Raw genomic sequence first — 22,377 nt, forward strand, 5'->3', positions numbered from 1 at the left:
AATAGTTCGATGAAAACAACAGAAATGGAATTGTTATTACTACTTTTTAAATAACTTTCGAAAAAATCAAATAAAAATTAGAGAAACATTTATATGAAAATGAATTTGGTGTCATTAAAAATCAAATTTTTGAAACTGATGATGTGTTAAAAATAACTTTTCAAAGTAATGGGGGAGGGGTACACACACACACACACACACACACACACACACACACACACACACACACACACACACACACACACACACACACACACACACACACACACACACACACACACACACACACACACACACACACACACACACACACACACACACACACACACACAACACACACACACACACACACACACACACAAACACACACACACACACACACACATACGCACACACACACACACACACACATACGCACATACACACAAAAAAAATCGCATTTCAGAAGCCATTTTATAATTACCTATTAAATCCTCACACATTCTAACGAATATTTGTGCAATATTTTATTTCATTCCAAATAGCAGTGAGGAATTGAAAAACGCTCAAGTAAATAATCAAAGCAACTGACGGCTTTTCAGTTTTATATATCGTATGGAAATATTCGGTAATGAATACTTAGTTTGCAGATGAACAGGATGCCACGTTTTTGATAAACTTTCTACGTTTGTTAGATTATATGTACAGAGTCAGAGATGTAAATTGAAAGAAGAAAAGAAAACAAATCATACTTTGGACAACTGAATATACATTATTTTCATTAACTAATTAGTAGAGAATATTTCGAAAACAATTCAAAGGGATTTTATATGAATGATATATACATCCCAAGATGAACTGGGCTTTCTGCAAATGCCGACGTTACTATACATGTGCTTTGCAGCGTTTCTGTCCGAGCATATGATGTTTGTTTGTACGCCCGCTAAACAATTGACAATTATGCAGAGGTGAATCTCATCTGTAGTCGAAATAAACTGGCTACAGTTAAAAAATGTCACACTCCCGCTACTTGAATTGTTAGTTGCACTTCTAGGAGCTCATCTACTTCAATTCCTTTGCACAGAAATTAACCTGAACTTTAACACAGTCATACTATGGAACGATTCTACTGCAACTTTAAGCTGGATAAAGGAAGATCCCAACCATTGGAAAGCATTTGTTTGCAACAGAACAGCAGAAATTCTTCAATACACTACTCCAGCACAATGGCGCCACTTCCAAAGTACAGAAAACCCTGCGGATCATCCAACTCGTAGTGCTTTTCCATCACAGCTACTGGCTTTGGACTCTTGGTGGCATGGCCCAAAATGGCTGAAACATAACCCAGAAATATGGCCAACCAAAGATATGTCATTACATACTCAGTCTCAATTCTTCTACTTTGGAACTACAGAACCCATCTTAGATATATCTCCTTACAGTACTTGGACAAAACTTTTTCGTGTGACTGCCTGGATTCTTCATTGTGCGAAACTGCAAGTCTCAGCAGCACATTACTCATGAATTGAATTGTAACGAAATAGAAAAGGCTAAAAATTATTGTATCCAAACTGTACAGCATCATTGCTTTTCTGCTGAAGAGATGCCTGAAAAGGTAGACGCCCCTTGCCAAAAAATTTAAAAATTCTTGTTTCTATCCATTTCTCAAAGATGGTTATTTGAGCCTTGGTGGAAGATTATAATTTTTCGACATTCCTTCTAGTATTCAAAACCCTTCATTACTGGATGGAAACCGCTCTTTCGTAAATCTTTTTATCGAGCATGCCCACATACGTCTCCATCATCTAGGTGTACATATAGTCCCCTACGTTCTACTTTCTGGATTTTAAGTGGCGTCAGGCTGTAAAGAAATTTCTTCACGGATACCTACTTTGCAAGCTGCTTATAGTGAAATGTAGAAGACAAATTGAAGCTCCTCTACTTTCTGAATGAGTTGTGCCATCTGCTCCATTTACTACTACAGGAATTGATTGTGCTGGACCTTTGAATATCCACTGTTTGAAGCCAAGAGACACAGCCTCCTTAGCATTATTTGCTTGTGCGACAACACGTGCATTACGCACTGAACTCGTGTCAGATCTTACCACTGACAATGCTACCACCTTTCAAGCAGTTAATAAGGAATTAATCCTGTTATGGAAAGCTCAGTCATCAACTAAAATTCAGCAGTATTATACCCAAAAAGGTATAACTTGGAAATTTATCGCCTCACGAGCGACTTGGTTGGAGGCTGATGGGAACGCCTGATAGGAATAACCAAACAATGTCTGAAAAAGTAATGAATGTCTGAAACAATGAAAGGACGAGCCCTTTTAGACGAGGAAAATCTGTTCACTGTCTTTAATGGAAGAGCTCGGAACAACCGGCCATCAGGGAAAAGACGACATCTCCGCAGCCTTAATACGGGCTTATTTCTTGACATTACGAAAGCTAATGCCCATTCCATTCAGCCCGGAATGACGCAAGGCTTAAAAGAATCCACAAGCAGAGGCAGGACTTATTTGACTGTTTTTGGAAAAATCGTCAAAGGAATATTTATTTCAGCTGCGATCATTTCATCAAGTTCGAAACCAGGTCAGCTCCGTTAACGTCAGTATCGGCGATATCATGCTCCTGCAAGACTCCTACCACGGCACATGTGGCAGAAAGCCACAGTGATGGACTTACATTAGGGACGCGACGGGACGATAAGATCCTGCGAACTGAGACTTAATGATCGAAAGGTAACGCTCCCGGTATCTTTAGTCATCCCCCTCGAGTTGTGGAGGATGTTGGGAACGTGACTGCATATAATAGTTTAGTTGCCCTGTTGGCAACACTTGTTTAAAATTAGTTTGTTTGGTGAGAAAAATAAAGAGAAGTTTGTTGATACCTTTCAGTCCAATTTAATAACTACAAGTTAACAACCCCGGTATTAGCAACAAAGAATTCCGGAATATACGGTAATTTTGGCGATAAATTCATTAAGACGTGAATTATGAGACTTTTCCATGATATTTTTTGCCCTGTATCGCATATAATATGCAGGAAAACTGAATTCAGTCAATTGCATCCAGATCAAACGAATAGCTGAGAGAGTACTCGCTGAATGCTTTAAGCTGTTGCTGTTATTTATTACCAATTTCCTGCTTGTATGCCTCCATTTACTTCAAATGCTGATATCTTATTTTTTCGACTGCATTTTGTTGCCGTTATGTTCGCCTCTTCAGTAGATAAAAGTTTGTAAGGTTTAACTTATCATTTCTCTAAGAATCCTCTGCATCTGATGAGTGACTTTTAAATCTGACCAAGCGGATCATCGCCTGGGGCAATGAACAACTTTTCTATTAAAGCTTTTCCAATAGCATAAAAATTGAAGAATGGAAACTGATGCTTAATTCTTCGATTATTATTTTTATGAAATCCCACTCAATTATTGACTGATCTCTTAAACTACTAGAAATAAAAACTTGAGATTTTTGAGTGCGTAAAAGAGGGATGTATCGACATTTTTAAAAAAAAAATTTTGATTTTTTTTCATTTTATTATTAATTTTAATATTTTCTACATTAACCTCGAACATATCATCGCATTAAAAATTATTCTGCCTGATCTTAAATTTTTAAAATGTAGAATCTCGGTAATATCAATTTCATTTTTAAGCAGTAATTTGTATAATTTAAATTAGTCTATGAAATATTTTCAAGCCAATTTTGTTATTTCGCAGAAGTTAATTACTCATGTGTTTTTTATTCATAGTAATAGTGATCATAAAAATATACCAATTACTATAAAATAGAGTAACTATAGGAATTTTCTCTTTGAATATGTTATTAGTGAAGTGAAGAACTTATTTGAAAAAGGAAGCGCATTTTCTGTAAAATAGAAAAGTACTGAAATTCGTCACGGATCAATTCAGTAGAAAGATTCAGTAGATCAATTCAGTTCAAGATTTTCTACGAAATCAGAAAGATGGTAGTAAAGAAAAAAAAATCAAAGAAAAATATTATTCCTACGATTCTATTCCTTCTTTTTAACTGTATTTTTAAAAATAAATCGGAACTTCATTCCGTTCATACGAATTCAGTCCTTAGTGAGTCTCTGGGAATTTTGTATAAAGCAAGCTTAAAAATGAAGTTGAATGAAAAATTGAAAATGCTATTAATCATTATTTATGTTTTCAATGCATATTAAAATAATGTATGATTGAAATTTCTAGCCAGTTTCATTGATAAGTATTGAATCAAGAAAAATAGGATTATTTCATTTCAATAAAGAAGTTTTTTAAACAAAAATGAGCTAACGATACATGCACAGAGACAGTATCTGCAATCTTCGTTCATTGTTTGACTCCCCTTCATTAATGTAACCATCGAATGAAAATATTACCCTCTCTGAGAAGTAATTAAACTAACCAGTTAACTGTTCAGAAGATGGGGACACACGGATCGTTATTTTCTTCTTCTATTATGATTTTTCAGAAAAAATGCAAGTTCTTTTTAATTTTTTTCTTGATCTTCACTGCTTTTAAATCACAGCCCTCCATGTCAGTACTTAAAAGAATAATTATTACATTTGTTGTCTAATTAATTATTTACTCCATTGTGTTATTAGATATCGATTTTAGTCACATTTTTTTTTCTTCTTCGCTCTCCATGATTTGCGCTTGTTATCATGGGAAGAACTGAAGGAAAAAGGAGAATTTTCCTTAACGACCGCCCCAAATTCTAGTCTAGTCTAAATGTAGGTTTTTTGCTACCAAAATTATAAATGCCCTTTTGTTATTTTTCATTCGCCACTTCTTCCTCCGCAGATATGTGCTAAGTTTTAAGTTACGCTTCTTTTCAATGTTTGGTTCTTTAGAAAGAAATCGAATGAGCTCTTACGAAAAAATAAATCTATATTTAGGAAGAAGTTAGCTTAAAAAGTCCTTGGAAAATAAAAACTTGCTAATCATATAATTCATGTTTTAACTTCAAAAAATCAAAGTGAAATTTGTTTTATATTTGAAACTCGATGCTTGAAAAGTAAAGTTCAAATTAGATAATACGACAAAACATGATAAAATGATTTGTTTTATCTATTCTCATGTTTTAGGAGTGGTTTGATCATAAATTGCGTTGGGATCCGGACGAATACGGAGGCGTCCAGCATCTTTATGTGCCTGCTGAGCAGATATGGCTTCCCGATATAGTTCTCTATAATAAGTAAGTATTTACATCCCATTTCTGAATTATCTTTTAATGTGTTTCTGCATTTAGCTTGGAGAAAGCTGGGAATGGTTGTGCCTTCAAAAAAGACAATTTTTCCATTTAGATATCATGAAATAGGAATAATTATTTTGATTAAAGAAATGTATAGCATGTGAAGATTCAATTGTATTTATGCATTTGTAATGTAGGCTAAACGTACATTTTATAATTAATTACATAATGTGAAATTACTGTGATTTAAATTAATTTCACGCTTAGTACAAATGGTAAATATTCTTACTTAAGCCTCATATTTTCAAAAAACTCTTTGTACTTAACTTTTTTAACACATCAGTGTAAAGGCATAAATCGTTAACTTAGGTATTTGAAGAAAAAAAAGCAGAACGTTTCACTTTATACATATGACAAAATTTAGTTCAAAAAGTAAAAAGAAAAAAATTTGAACCGGATATTATTTAAAAAGATGTGTATTGTCATATTAGAACTTACAGTAAACAAACTTATGAAAATCTATAAGAAGGAATGTAGTTTTCTTTTCTTTGGTAAACCCGGTTTTTTCTTCTTACGATGAATAAATATTTCTGCCTAAAAGTTCGAAGTGTATGTAAAGCAGAACTTTTGTCAATAAAACAGAACTCTGCTTAAGTAAAGACAAAACTTTTCTCTGCTTCGATCTCGCTCTGTTCAATTAAGGCTCAGCTGCAGTTACAGTTAAATCAAGGCAGATGTGGTCGCTGTCTCTTATGATTAGATTCCCCAACGCAGCTGGATTTACAAATATCACCGACCGTTGGGGATGAGGAGGGTTGGATTTTTCAAGAGAAAACAAATCAGATTATGAAGCATAAGTGTGTTCTGTAAGACCATGAACAGTTGAAAGTGAAAATAATCTTTTCGATCCCCCCTTCCTCTCCAAATGTAATGAGCCAGATCCAAATAAGAGTTCTAATAATAGAAAAAAAATGAAGAAATATTATTTCTCAATGGATGGCAGAAGAATGCCTGTCAGTGAAGAAATGTAAACTGTACTACAGGAGGTAAAGCATAAAGTATTCGCATACATGTTTACATTCAAAAAGCGAAACACTGAAAGAATAATAAAAAAATAAAAAAATGAAGGGAAATGTTCGATAAATGAAAAGAACGAAGCGGTTGAAATTTCTAGAAAAAGTTTATTGACTGCTTTTTGACATCGTCGCCGTTCGTTCCTAAATTTTGAAGAGTGTAAACAGAAGAGAATCACGGTTTTATTGGAAGACTTTTTCCTGAAGGACACAGTTGCAGTCAGTCTCCGAGTGAGGGAGTTTTAGAAATTTTGATATGGAAAACTTCGAGCGTTGAAAATCTTTTTGATTTGACTGTCACGTAATCGAAAATTGAAACTAGCTTAGATGGAATTGAAAAAATAAAATAAAGAAAGGTAGGCAACTGTTTACTAAGTTGGAAGCAGGAATATTACAGCTAGTTTTATTGAATTTTAGAAAAATTTCTTCCTCACAAAGTATTCAAAATATTCAGTTTCACTTTTGTTCTTTACGGTGTTATTGTTTACAAAAAGCCTATTGGAAATTTCATAAAAATAATAAAGTAAAAATATCTTAACTTTATGGCAGCAGTAAAAAAATATGTGTCTTGAAAAGTTCAATTCTTAAATTGTTTGAATCTGAAAGATGTCAATAAGTCCCCATTTCAAACTAATCCCATAAAAAAGAAAATTCTGTATTTATCTCGTTCTGCAGAACAATTGTTTGGGCTACCATTTCCTAATCGCCAAAAATAAAAAGACCTAACTTTCCCTTACATGAAAAGTAAAGTCTGTTCTATAAATATATATTTATTTAGCACAGAAGTATTGAAAGAGACAACTAATTCGGAAACTACTCGCCAAGGAAAACAAAATTTTCACGTGATTTTGGAATTAAAAATAAAACGAGAAGACCTGCAGCATTTTGGATTACTTTGGTATTTTATTTATAATTTCCACAATTATCTCATATGAGAAGTGAAAAATGATAAGGCATCGCAATCATCACAAAGTCCAACCCCAAAGTTTTGACGATTCTCCATGTTCCAGATCTTCAAGTTGTGTCTCTCTGTCGGTCTGGGAGCACGATGTTCTTAAGAAAAAGGAAGTAGTTTGGTAGTAGCTTTTACTGAAATTTCAAATTTTCAACAAAGTTTGGAAGAAATCTTTCTGATCTGATCATTCATACGCATGTGAATACGTGAAATAAAAGAAAAAATGCAAAAGGCTAGTCAGTTTATAGTTTTATTATCTGACTGTCAAAATCTGAATAAAGGAGTTGACCATCTGTGGTTTAAACATTTATGTGAACGCGAACCTAATATTTCAATAACATTACCAGCTAAGTAGAAGACTAAGTCGTTGCTACATGCATGCAAAGTTGTAAGTATCTGTAAATGTTGTTTTGATTCAGTTGAAAGAAAGACTTCCAAAATGCACATTCGCTGTTCTCCACTACACTACTAGGAGTGAAAGGCACCGTATTGCTTGAATTTGAAACGCGCCATAATTGAGGAGATTACTCCCCAGTTATTTTAAAATGCTGTTGTATTCCCCTCTCCCCATATATGTATATCTTCTTCTGACGGAGGAAAGACTTGTGGATAAATAAATGCAAAAATCATTGCGTATTTTAAACAATATCATTTTCCTCAAGAAGTTTTTTAATGAGTGCATTTTCTTAGTTTTATATTTTAATAAAGATAATAGAATGCATTCCTTAAGGAAAGATACACCTTGCGTTATAAAACTTTTGCTCAAAACTTTATGCGGATCTATAATTTTCGAATAAGCATTATATTATTAAAATAATAATAAGCATTATATTATATAAATATAAAAAAGTATAAGTAGAATGAATCACTTAGCTTCTGACATAGCTTCGTTCTATTTGCCTCATTTTTTGGAAACACAATGAGAGCTTTATTTAGAACTATGCTGTTCAAACTCAAAGAAGACTTAAATTTTAATACTCATCAAAATGTCGAGTTCAGAAATTTCGATAGTTAATACTTTTTTTATGTTTAGGTTCATTTAAGGAAAAATGAAAATATATAGCATAAGTCAGAGCAAAAAAATCAGCATAATTTTATAACTTTTTACTTAATTTATTTGCTTTGTAAAAATTTTGTTTTGTAATCGAATTTTTATTCACTTCTTGATGTGCATGTCTGAAACTTCGCACGCTTACATGATCTTGATGACAAAACGTCATTTTAATATTTTCTGAATTCATTATATATTATTATATAATATTTTCTGAAATTATTAGAGAATCAATAAATTTGAAATAAATTTTCATTTTATACGAACAATGATTTACGATTTGTGAATTTCAGCCAAAAAAAAAAAGTTCCGTAATATGTAGAACAATGAATCACACAGTAATAATAACAAGTATAAAAATTTATCTGTTATTATCAAATACAATGTATAATTACAGCATTTTTAAATGTACAATGTAATTAGTAATATAGCGGGAAAAACCAATTCATGCTGAAAGGATTCAACCTCACGTCAATAAAGTGAACAGGTGTGACTCTTTTTAATTTTTATTAAAAAATTATTATGATATTAAACGTATGACCTTTCATTCGAAATCTAAATTTGAAAAAAATTCACCATTTATACTTCCAGAAATTGCTTTCCTTTTTATCGCACATGATAAGGAAATTGTAGCTGATGTAGCCAATGTCTATAAGATAGAAGGAATTTCTGAAATCTAATATTGGAAAGTTATTTTAATATTGCTGTATTCTTGAATGACATCACATTACTCTTTTTTCAGAAGCTTATAGAAAGAAACAAAGGAAAAATTCCTAAATTTTTACAGGTAAAACTTTTTAATGTATTGATGGGAATTTTCATATAGAAAAAGAAATCTGTCAGTTGATGCTTCCAAGAAAGAACTGAATTTTTATAAAAAGCATTTTACTAATTATATTTATTGATGTGAAATTCTCGTTCACTAATTTATTAGTAATTACAGTTTAAATAAAAATACTTGTACAAGTACTTGGAAAGGTGATAAAGATTTTTTTCGGTTCTTTTAAATAAAAATATCTCAATCAGTAAAAAAATTGCATCTTGTAAAAAGCTGCATAGACTTCCTTGAATTTGAAAAAAATATTTAAGGAATTATCTCCATTTGATGGTCTTAAGAGCAGTAGTCGATGTAAAAGCCTCAAACATGCGCCTATGTATGAGGCTCAGATAATTACTTAAGAGGTGACGCATTACCAAATGAATCAGGAAAGTTTTTTTTTATTTTATTTTGCGCCAATAAAAAAGAAACTTCCTCAAAGTGTCATTTGTCCAATTCAAAATTGCAATTCATATTTATTTTAAAGAATGTACTTGGCATGTTTTCAGTGACTATTAATGCAGATGAGAATGGTGAAACTTTCATCTGTTTTGTAATTCTAAAAGTTTGATATCACGAACTCTGAAAATGGATCACGTACTGGTTATTAGATTCATTTATTCTTCTTGATGAAAGCGATTTTTTCAGTCACAACAAAGGACATTCCATAATAAGCACAACAGCCGAAGCTCCACAAAGTCTGCCAGAAGCTAAAAATCAAATATTTGCGCTCGTCATGCATTCTGTGTTGAGCATTCATGTAAGTATTTATGTATTCAATCGACGGTGCTTTACAGTGTTATTTACTTCATTTCTGTTTGTCCTATAGTTTTGGAGGCAAACACACAGAATGTCTTTGAATGCTCTGCATACTTCATTGAGCGAAAAACATGCCTTGTCTGTTCGTGCAAAGCGTAACGGTGGGACTCAGGACATAGCTAAAAACCTCTCTAATATCTATCCTGTCGGTGGCGCCTGCAAAGGTAGTGGCCGGAACGGATGAACATCTGGCGTGTACTGAATTTTTCAAATTCTACTTTGTTGAGAACCACACGATGTGCACACTTTTGTGTTGAACATAGCCTTTAACATCTATACACAAACATCTATTTTATTATTGCAATTGTCATCATTTTTTACTTAAAAAAGTCTCAGGACTTAATGACAATCATGTTCCGGAATGATATTAAAGCTCAGTGTTCCAATGAAACAATCTGAGGCTGTAACCGAAAGATGATTATGTATTACATAAATATATTCTACAATTTCTTATTAATCTATGCTCCAAAAATAATTTTCTGCAATTCAAAATTATGTTTCATCGTAACTTTAACTTCTGAGTTACGCCGGTTACTAATTTTCACTCAGAATTAGAACGCAGAGTCGTCAAATACTTTTATGAAGCTGTATACTATCTAAACATGTTCCTACGGTCTCTGTCTCTGCTGCATTCTGTCTTCTGAAGCGATGCGTTACACCATGCTCTCACCATGATCTCCACAAAGTCATCTCGATAAAAGTTAATAATTGGACTATTTTTTTGAAGTTATGAAAAATAAAAATCGTTCAAGAACTCTACGCCTGTTTCTGCAAATTATGTTTTACACGAACACACATGCACGCACACACACATATGTGTAGATATAACACACACACACACACACACATACATACATATATATATATATATATATAACACATGTATATATAAAAGATCTAACACATAATACACATATATAATATCATAAATAAAAATCCAAGTTCTCATCCAGCCTTAAAGAGAAGGATAAATTTGTCTAAAGACAAAAAAATGGAAAAGAAATTCTTAGTGAAACTTGCATATTAACTTCTCGAATAAATGTTAATAAAGTAAGTGATTCCTTGAAAACTTTCTTGAGATTTAACTATTCAAGAAAAAAAAATCTCTATTTTTTTTTATTAACATTTATAACCCGCAACTTTCTCTGACTTTCATCGTTTGGTAAAAAAAAAATGACTAATTAGAATAACTTTAGTGAGAAAATAGGGAGTAAAAAGCTTTAAATTATCACCAATAACATTTTTCTACAGAATTTTTTTTCTTTCTCTTCTCAGCAAATTCACATTTTTGAATAATTATTTGAATTATAAAACTGTTTGATCGCAGAGGTCTAAAAATGAATAGCAGCTATCTATTCGTTAAAAGAAAGAGGAAAAATCTGTCTTTAAAAATTCGGTTTTCTTTGCGTGCTGAAAGAGATTTTTTTTATTTTTAATATTTTCTATTTTTTTATGGACTATTTGACTATAAATCCTACAACAAGAAACGCTGTTAATTTGAAAATCCAAGTAAGCAAATGTTAAAACAGAATTATATTCGCTTATATGCTCCCTATAGTTTTTTTGATTCGATTCTATCCCTAATTAGCAAATTTTTCAATATTTCTGGGAGATCTGACAAACTATTCAAAATTATTTTTTATCACAGCAATTGTATATTTTCCTCTTGAATTTATTTCTTTCCCCCAAAATCGTTCGATGCGGAAAGAGTAGAACATTTTTCAACATCCCCCCCGCCCCCAGCTTCACGTTTCCGGTTTAACATGAATTAAACTATTTCTGTCATCTAGAATCGAACTAAAAGAAATAATCGTTGCCTCAATTTTTGCATCGATTCAAACATATAAACAATCAAACACATGATTGAATTGCCATTAACGAATTCGGCCCGGTTTTGAGTCCGAATAAACATTGCATAGAGAGAAAGAGATGAAAATAGCGCTCCTTTTGATTCATTCATATATAAAGAAAATATGCATCCGCCCTGGTATAGGTGTAGCGCGTTTTCCCCCGTGTCTGCGCGTCCGGGTTCGGACATGGTTGTTATTGTTCTGTGTGTTCTATCTGTGAGTTGTGGGAATGTGGCCTCCTGTAAAAAGAGGTTGCTCAAGCGAATGTGACGCATAAAGTAGCTAAGTCGTACTCTTGACCCTAGTTGGAGCTATTGAAAAAAAAAAGACGCTCACTCGGCTTAAATCGCTGACAGATAACTGTCAGCGGGCATGTAAAGTGCCATAAGTCACGAAACAACAAAGGAAATAGGGTGGAATTTATGTTCGTTTCATCATAAAGAGAAAGTGTGAGAATTTTCGATTTCCTCAATCGGGTTCGTTGAAAAAGATCTTCAATACTGGCAATATGACTACATTTCAAAATTCTTATGTTTAAGTCGTTGCACTTTCACGCTGTCAAATGTACAGGCCCTTTGTGTCATGAAACTTGATTCCGAACTACAATTCTAACGATACATCTGTATGTTTAATTTCATCCATCGAGCCTTTTTCATTACCATGTGTACATTATAAATGGAAAAAATAATAAACGGATGTAAAATATAGGAAATTCATCCCCAAAACTGAAAGAAATCTGTAGAAATCGAATGACAAACTTCTAATTTGTAGCTCATTATCTTTTTAAATTATAATATTTATTACCCGAAAGACAGATAAGTTCCGAAAGTATGTTTTAAAATCGAGAGGTCTGAAACATACACAATTCATCAGATTTTCAAAATGGTGTCTTTTCATGAATTTTATACTATCTCTTCGTATTAAAAAATTAAAATAGATAATTTTTTTATCTATGAGAGCAAGCCAGCATTGATTTACTCAGCATTGTTGTTGATTTATTAAGTGCTTGCATGTATTTTAATCTTTTTTTCACTTCAAAAAGGCATTTATTCAGAAAAATGGGCGTAATCAAATATCAATCAAAATATTTTCCACCATTTTCTACAACGTTTTCTCTTTTTCGTCCAATAAGCCTAGCAATGGATTGTCTTCGAGTCATTTTGGTCCTACAAGCCGTTCTTTGTGATTGACATCGAAACCATCACTCTTAAATCGGCGAAACCAAAACCTACAACTGGGATATGACGGGGCAGCATTACCACAAGTTTCTAAAAGTGCCTGGGGGGGTAGCTTCGGTAGCAGATTTCTTCAAATCAAACCAAAAAAAGCAATGATTGTCGAGAATGTAATCTGGAGCGTTCCATGATTGGGGCCTTTATACACTGAATATCTCGATAATACTAAATGGAAACCTTTCAAAATGATAACAATAAAGTAATAGTAAGTTGGTGAAACCCAAAATCCTTGTCCTTTATACAGATACTTCGCATGTTTACCAATAGATGTCGCTGATTAAAACACATGCAAGCATCTAATATATTCTTCATTTTAAATCCACAGACAAATAACCGTGACAAGGAACATTTTGCCAGTTATTCATTTGGTCCAGTTCTTGAAAAACATTTTTTCTAAATTGAAGTTTGTAATCATTCAATGAAGTTCTTAATTTGTGGTGACAAATTTAAAAAAATTATTGCTTTATTACTTAAAAAAACAGTCATGAACCATTCTGATATTTGAGAGCTCATTTCATGGAGTGTCGTTAAAGTTCATTCTGTGTTGTTCTGTGTTGTTGTGCATGCCGCCCTTAGACCACTTTTGAGGTCTTATTTGGGGAGTGAGAGAAGAGATCTGAATCGCCGGGCTTTTAAAATAGTTCAAGTGACCAATTTCTGAATTTCATTTCGTTCTTCGACATAAATTCTGCATTTTTTGTACACATTTTCACTTTTCTGAATACGTAGAGAATGCGTTGTAAGGGCCAAGAAATTCAATCTGGTGTTGTGAAGGAATCGATATTAGAGACGAACGAGAGATCAGACAAAAAATATATTTTTCGAAATTCGATTGTTTTCAGTACTAAATTTCTGATTCATTATTAATAATTAATTGAATTATTGGAAATTGTTTCACCAAATTGTTATAGTAGTTTGGAAATATGAAAGCATATCATCAAGAGACGCACGGAGTAAAAAACTTCTATAAAGGAGTCTAAGGAGAAAAAAGCGCATCAGATATAAAATGCATGTGTTAATAGGCATTGTTTGATGTTAAACAGCTAACTTTTCAAGAGTTCGTTAGTACCAATAAGAATTTTAAGTCCGTTGATGTCATTGAACGTGGCAGTCATAATATACAATGTCTCATTTCATAGATCTCATTTCATAGAGATAAAAATATTCTTGATGAATATTTTAAATTAATTAAATATACAATAGAACAAGCAATGAGAATATGATTTCAAAATCTTTGAAAAGCTAAGATCAAAGTTAGGGAATTATCAATACGAAATACAGTTTCTAAATGTTATGGACATTGAATTAAATCAGTCTTCAATATTTTTTAAGAATCTTTCAATAAATGTAATTTTATGTGTTGAGTGATGATATATATATATATATATATATATATATATATATATATATATATATTATTTATATGCATACACTACGTAAAAAAAGTAGAAGGACACTTGATTTTCTAACAATAACCGAAAAATATTTTATTTTTACTAAAAATTTTTATTAGAAACATTTAACAAATATTTCAAAAATACAATTTTAACATCAGAATTATGATGTTCAAACATAAAATATTAATGGCAACAAAAATAGTTTCTCTTTTCTGAAACTTTGTAAAAAAAGTAGAAGGACAGCGTTATTATGAATGAAAAAATAGTGACTTTAATAAGGAAGGGTCTTTCCATTGGCCTTTATAACTTCAAATATTCTGTTTGGAAGTGAATTGTAGAGAGTTTGAATTTCAGTTTGACAAAAATTGTCCCACGAGTCATTCAATGCTTCTCGATGCTGAGTTTGCGAATCAAATTGCCTTCCATCAGCATAAACTCGAAAAACTAGCATTGTCCAGATATTTTCCACTATATTAAGGTCAGGACTTTTGGCTGGCCATGGTAAAACAGCCACATTATTTGTTAGGAACCAATTTTTGACTCCAGTCCCGGTGTGAATGGAAGCTCCGTCTTGCTGAAACTTCCACTCTTCACCCCCCATGTCAGAGGCATAAGGAAGAAGCTCGGAATTCAGCACTTGAATGTAGTCTGTATGTTTTTGCCTTCCATTTAAGAAAACCAGACTTGTCCTTCCTCTGTATCCAACAGCCAACCAAACCATTAAACTCCCTCCTCCCATTTGTCGTGTTGAATAGTATTCGCCTTCAGTCCCCAAACAATGCCAGTAGTGCTGATATCCGTCTGGACCGTCTAAGTTAAATTTCTTTTCATTGGAAAATATCACAGAAGTCCATTCTGTAGTCCAGGACATGTGCTCCTTAGCCCACGCTAAACGGTTATCAATGTGAGCTTGTTTCCACTTAAGATGATGTTTCCGTTTTTTGAAAATGAATTTTTTAGATCTTTTAATATAGTTGTAAACTGTTTGTTTCGTCACATGATTAAGTCCTGCTTGATTTCTTGCCTTTGAAACACTTCCTTTGTTTTTCTTCAGCACACGAGCAAGTTTTCTTTCATCACGTGGTGTTAACTTCTTCGGTCTACCAGTCTTCTTTTTATTTCCATTTTTATAAGGATTTCTGATAAAGTTTGAAACTGTATTGGGGCTCACCTGCAACAATCGAGCAATCTCTCTGACACCTTTACCATCATTTTGATAGGCGGAAATTTGCCCTTTTTGCAAATCGTTCAAAGGTATTCCTTTAGGCATTTCTGAGAACGGAGAAACAACGTAACTTTTAAACAAATTAGATTTTTTTGACAGAAAAGGATAAACGAAGTACAAAATCACTATTTAAATAAAGAACAACTCACTAAATTAAATACAGGGTGTTTATAAAGTCCCGGACCCATTTTGATGTTTAATAACTCATAAAATAATAAAGATAGATTTAAATTAATAACATAAATGGTTAAATAGACTCAAAAAGTTTCATGACCCTTGTCAATGAACTTCCACGTGTGCCCCCTTCGTCGCACGGAGAATATCAAGTCGATAGTCAATTTCACGCCAGGTAGCGACAAGCATGTCGGCATCCACAGAGCCATTTGCGCACTTTATGGCGATTAACAAAGCCAGAAACATGAAAGGATGCTTCATCGGAGAACATTATGCTCTTCAGAAAATCAGCAGCATCTTCTATCCTCCTTAGCATATCTGTTGTAAAGGCCATCCTCCTAGGTCTATCGTTCGGTCCCAAAACTTGAACAATTTGAACTTTGTATGCATGCAGTCTTAATTTTTTCTTAATAACCTTGTACACCGTCGAAATTGGCATATCCAGTTCTGTTGCCGCTGATCTCACAGATATTCTAGGATTGTGTAAAAATGTCCCTCTGACACGCTCAACATCAAAATCACTTGTGCAAGGACGTCTGGAACGTTTCTTATCTTCGATACTTCTGTATGAACCACCATAAATTCTGTGCTTTCTCTTGTGGTGTATGCATTCTCCTTAATATCCGCTAGAATAAAACATCACGTACAAAAGTACTACATAGAACAAACACATCAAAAGTAAACATAACATTGCAATTGTTGCCAAAAACAAAAGAGAGAAAAATGCAATTAATAATCAGACAATATTTAGAAAAGTACAGATATTTAGACTTGAAAATGAAATTATCTGAAATTAACCACATGTGCAGACGATATTTACAAAAGTAAAAATATTCAAACCTGAAAAGGAAAATATATGAGTTATTCCATCAATAAATGCCATAAGTTTGTTTATATCTTTATTATTTTACGAGTTATTAAACATCAAAATGGGTCCGGGACTTTATAAACACCCTGTATATTAGCAAGTGTCCTTCTACTTTTTTTACGCATCGGAAATTATATATACTAATTTTCTTAATAATATTAGTGGTAGATTTTTAATTTTTGCCTAAAATGAAAACAAGGGTCATTAAACTAAATCTGCATAAATATCTGGTAGTTAGGAGAAAATAAGAGATATTAATTGGCAAAAAGACACTGTCCTTCTACTTTTTTTACGCAGTGTATATAATATGTGTTAGTAAAATATTATTGTATTGAAGTATGACAACTAAGCTGCACTAAATTCCTTTCCTGAAAAATATCATAGTTTCTAAGTTTTAGAAGCAAATTCTTTCATTCGGAATAAAATAGTCCATAAATAGGCTTACCTCACTTGCACGTAATAATTCAAAATGCAACAAAATTCACGTGATGCTTTTGTGGCGCTTCACCAAAGTTCCGCTTGAATAAGGGCAAAGAAAGTGGAAGCAATGTTCCTCAATCTTCTACCATACATTTTTATAAATGCTGCTTGAAGAGAAAAAAAATCATTTGTATCATTCTTTCCCTAGCTTCCTCGCACACTTGCAGAATATAATACATTCAGCATTTCATTCGCAAGTACAAAAAATATATACAAATAAAAACTAAATGAGATGCTTATTGAGAATAAATTATCATAACACGTTATACTAATGAGATTTTCTGGATCGTTAAAATCGAACGACACTTTGGAATGGCAGAGAATATCGCCTGGATAACATCGAAAAGGATTTCATTCATTTTAGCACCTGCCAGCATCGCCGTATTTCTTGTGCATTGCCAACGTCGGAACTACTTTGATGAATAACCGACAAAAAGAAAAAGTCTCAAAAAGTATCTTTTCATAAAAGAAAATCGTCCCGCTATCCTATTATAGAAAAGAACAATACATATTTTCTGTAAAAGGAGGAAAATAGGATCAAAGAAACGTTAACAGCTTACTGTTTATCTCGTCCTGTAAAGAAAACTGACATACACGTCCAAGAAGTTAACAAGTCGTGATTGACGTAATCAGTAAATGAATTTCATTTTGATTCCATTTCTATTCAATCAACATCCTCCCTCCTCTCAATTTTTCCAAGTCATCTTTTGATTTATGAACAATATTTATTAACATTCACAACTCCAGACCATTCCGAATAATCTAATTGAATGATGAAATATATTCCCCTCCCAATTATCAAAAAGAATGAAAAGTTTGAGATTGTAAGCATATGTACGTATCAAAAACTCCTCTTGGATTTTAGAATCCATGCAGTAATGAGAGGTTTAAAGCATGCCAGTGATATCAATTAAATTGATTTCTCACAATAGGGAATTGATTTCTTTTTATTAATTGAATTGCATTTTCCTTATCATACTAAACATGAGAACATATGGTGTAGTTTGTAAGAAAATTTAAAGAACATTCTTAATGGTTCGTCTATGCAATCATATTCGGAAAAAAAACCCTAAAGAAATCCCCAAATATCTTTTTTATAGCTGCTGTAACTGTATCTTCTCCGTCACTTATGAGATTTTATTGAACTTGAGTTTGCGCAACTTTTGGCCAGTCTCTTGGAAATGGTCTCTTCTTTACTGCTTTCAATTTACGGCGAACTTTACCAAAAGTTTTTCTGTCACATATATGAATTATTGTACGAAATGAATCTCCACTTAGTACGCTTATCCTGAGAAAAACCATTTTATTAGATTCATTATTAGGTCTGTGAGCACGATAGTTATATATTGAAAATCTAATTCTATGGTTTGAAAAATAGTTGGAACTGGATAATGGAATTTGGTTTCTGGGCTTTGTTATCAAAATTTTACTTCAGGCTCAATGGTATGCCTGACTGCCCGGCTATCAAATCGCTCATGAACATCCTAACAGCGATCAAAACAGATGACACTTTCAATATGAATTTTATCATCAGAATTACATAACTGTTTTCACTAAAATCTGCTAGTTGCTCTATTATCTGTCGAACTGTTTTTCAATTCTGAACCAGATGGTTCGAAACCGAGCCAGTTACCAAGAAAATTCTTATGTAGTCCTTGACATAAAAATTGTTGATTTGTACAAAACTTTGAGCACTTCTAGTCAATGGGAGTGGATTGGAGTGTGGCAGATCTTCATAATGCTTCATACCACAAAACGAGTGGTACATTATGCCAATATGCTATAGTGGTGGCCTCCTCTATTTCAATTCAAAATCCTTCTTGTTGACATTGTCTCGATTGTTGGGTAGTGGGAGGCACTGAGGCACTGCTTATGAGAGGGAACCACACCTGCGACCGATGATTTTTAAATAAACCGCCGATGATTTTTAAATAAAATTTTTGAAGCGAATCGGTCAAATATTATCGACCGAAATATTATGCAATTAATTATATATTATAAACAAGATAAAATTGCTTAATCATGTCAGTTGACCGTTGTGTAAAATTAATCTGCAAAGGGGCAGTGTTCTGCAGTAGCAGCATTTACGTCATTTTTATTGAATCTGATTTTCATTTCTTTGATCGCTTATTGGAATAAAATCAATGTTTCTAATCATGATTTGTGAAATATTTAAAGATTAAAATGTATAAATGTATATAAAATGTATATAATAAATGTATATAAAAATGTATTAAAATTTTTTATTAGCGCATGTAAAAACAGTTACTTTTTAAAATCAAATATATGAATGGAGAAGTAAAAATCGTAAGTGTGAGAGGCATTGAAAGCAATACGATAGAGCAACTAAGCTAAATTGAATGTTAAATAAAAAAATCAAATATTCCTTAAGAAATCATCACAAATGACAACAAAATTCAACTTTTTTAATTCAACAATTTTACTCTATTGATAGCATGCGCATTTCGGATATTGCTTTGAATTCCTCTCTGTTCTTCTTGTTTTGAATTTCTTTGAAAGTATATAGGCTTTTAATACATCAATAAAAGCGTGCTTTCAAGAAGTTTCGACTTGGTTTTTCCCTCTCCTTTGGCAGTGCTGACGGCAACTACGAGGTCACCATCATGACGAAGGCCATCATCCACAGCACGGGCAGAGTAGTCTGGAACCCGCCGGCCATCTACAAGAGCTCCTGCCAAATCGACGTCCAGTACTTTCCCTTCGACAGGCAGAGCTGCCTCATGAAGTTCGGATCTTGGACGTATGACGGATACCACGTAAGAAGGGAGAAAGAAATAATGTTTTATTAACCATTCTTATTTCTGTCGAACGTAATTGTCCTCTTTGCTCTTATCCTCTAAATTAAAAGAAATCAGAAATTAAATGAAAAGACAAATTTAATTTAAGTACAAGAGGTGTTCAAATGAAAAGGTACGAAACGACACTGTGGGTATAAATGAAGACTTTATTCAAAGTATACAACATAGGCCTGAACACAACGATCCCATTGATTAACGAGCCGAAGGATTCCATGTTCCCAGAATTTCTGTGGCCGTGACGAGACCCAATCCTTCACAGCGCCCTTGAGTTCGCCGTCCGAATTAAAGCGCTTCCCTTTCAGATGTTTTTTCAGAGCCATTAATTTCGATGTCTACTGTGATACACTCCGAAGACTACGCAGGCCTATCAAAAACAAAAGACAGTGACTACTCACGGAGGGTGGGGTTCTGCTCAATGATACCGCGCGTCCACACGTCTCCAGAGTCACACACGCTGAACTGACGAAGTTCAAGTGGGAGCAGCTCGACCATCCGCTCTACAGTCCGTACGGATATGTCGCCCTGCGAATTTACATGTGTTTGGTCCCCTGAAAAAACATTTGAGAGGGAAGCGCTTCAACTCAGACGGCGAACTCAAGGACGTTGTGAAGGACTGGGTCTCGTCACGGCCTTCTGATCGTTAATCGATGGGATCGTTGTGCTCAGGCCTATAGTGCATACTTTGAATAAAGCCTTCATTTACAACCACAGTGTCGTTTCGTATCTTTCCATTGGAAGACCCCTTGTAATTGGTTATGCATCTTTTAATGTAAATATCTACAACAGCCACTTTTCTAATTGAAAGCAGCCAAATTAGGTTAATGTGTTTAATTGTGTTTTATTTTATCGAAAAAGAGGAACACAGGAGAGTTTTTGTAATATTAACTTGAGAATCTTCAATATATATATATATATATATATATATATTGTTAATGAAGGAGCGTTCTAAGAAACTTAGAAGGGCGCAAATAAACATAAATTAACTAAAATGCGTCACATGGCAAAATACATTTTGAAAGAAAGATGGTTAATTACTTTTAGCAATCAAGACCATGAAGCCCCGCGGCAATCTCCTTTTCATGACCGCTAGTTTGAGATCCACTTCCACGGCAAAAACCTTGAATGTACGGGCAAGATACATATTATTAAATCCATCCACATTGTCCTCTCGCTGCTGTGATGAACAAGTTTGAGAAGGCATTATTCTTTTCATTTGACTATACTTGTAAAGAAAAAGGTCCGTTTAAGCATAGTCGTGTATTTTTGAAACAGGATCCTTGTATAACTAAATTATATTAAACTAAACTAAATCAATTTTTCAGCAATCATAAAGAAAAGACACAATGTAGACACAAATATATTTCATCACAAGTCTTAATATGCAATATACCCCAAATAAACCTGTTTACATGCATTTCAAAAAAATTGTGGATTCTTTGATTTTATTTTTTTATCTGTTGTTGAAAGCCGGACTCCTAATTTCGGCAGGATGAAAATGAAGGATTGGACAGCTAAAGTTAAGGTGTGTATAACATAGTGCTAATCCTTATTTGTACTATGTACTAAAACTATTTAATTAAATAATTTTAACCTTAATATCACAGATGTAAAAAATCACTAAATATCTTTTTAACTCTATCAGATACTCATCCGATACATTTTTTTGCGTAAAATCAAAGTTAATTATGTTAATTCTGAAGAAAACATTAGAGCGCGAGTTACCGTTTATTGACTGTAGCAGACATTACAAAATGTACTTTTTCAATAACCCATCTCCCGTCCAAAAAATATTCTAAGAGCGGGGGTTTGAACCCTGAAAGTATTTGTTGAAGAAATGAATCTGTAACATCTTTACACAAGACATTTGAGGATGTTGTTTGTAGCCCCTTTCGAACGCATGCAGATCGCGGAGATCTCCCTTCTAGACCAGAGAGTTAGGAGTGTGAGAGTCAATTCCACAAAAACTTGTGGAATTGACTTAACATGACTTGTGGAATTGACTGAAAAACTTGTCTTGTGTCTACTGGTCTGATGTACTTTAAATCTTCCGCCAGCTGTTATTGGTTGCAACTTCGGATAGAGGGAATGCCGTAACAGGTGTCGTCTGATCAGGATGGGAGTTTACTCTTAGTTTCTCTCTAAATAAATGCTTTTGTTGTTTCAGATCGGGACTTAAATATAAGTACAACTCAACTTCAAATGCCTGCGTGGTTGAATTTATTTTATTTTCCTAAGGGAATTTACGCTTCGTACATAAAATGAAAATTTCATTTCATTTTCTTTCTTACCCCAAAAGGTAGATACTTTAAGGGCTAAAAATGCATCTATCGTGTGATCTAAGAAGAGACGGATCAGCTTTATGTGGACCGAATGGTATCGAATATTCTATGAGGTGGTGCGCTCTGTTCCATTCTGGATATATTAATCACCA

At 33.3% G+C, this 22,377-nt stretch overlaps 1 protein-coding gene across 1 annotated transcript in view; it reads left to right on the forward strand.

Moving 5' to 3' along the window:
* The window catches only part of LOC129988896 (acetylcholine receptor subunit alpha-like 1), a 241,520-nt gene that overhangs the window by 162,568 nt on the left and 56,575 nt on the right, over positions 1-22,377 (forward strand). The window contains exons 3-4 of the mRNA XM_056097213.1: positions 5,077-5,186; positions 19,724-19,904. Of these exons, the coding sequence (XP_055953188.1) occupies positions 5,077-5,186; positions 19,724-19,904 (291 nt within the window). The remainder of the gene's footprint in view (positions 1-5,076; positions 5,187-19,723; positions 19,905-22,377) is intronic.

This window comes from Argiope bruennichi, chromosome 1, assembly GCF_947563725.1.
Source record: "Argiope bruennichi chromosome 1, qqArgBrue1.1, whole genome shotgun sequence".
NCBI lineage: Eukaryota > Metazoa > Arthropoda > Arachnida > Araneae > Araneidae > Argiope > Argiope bruennichi.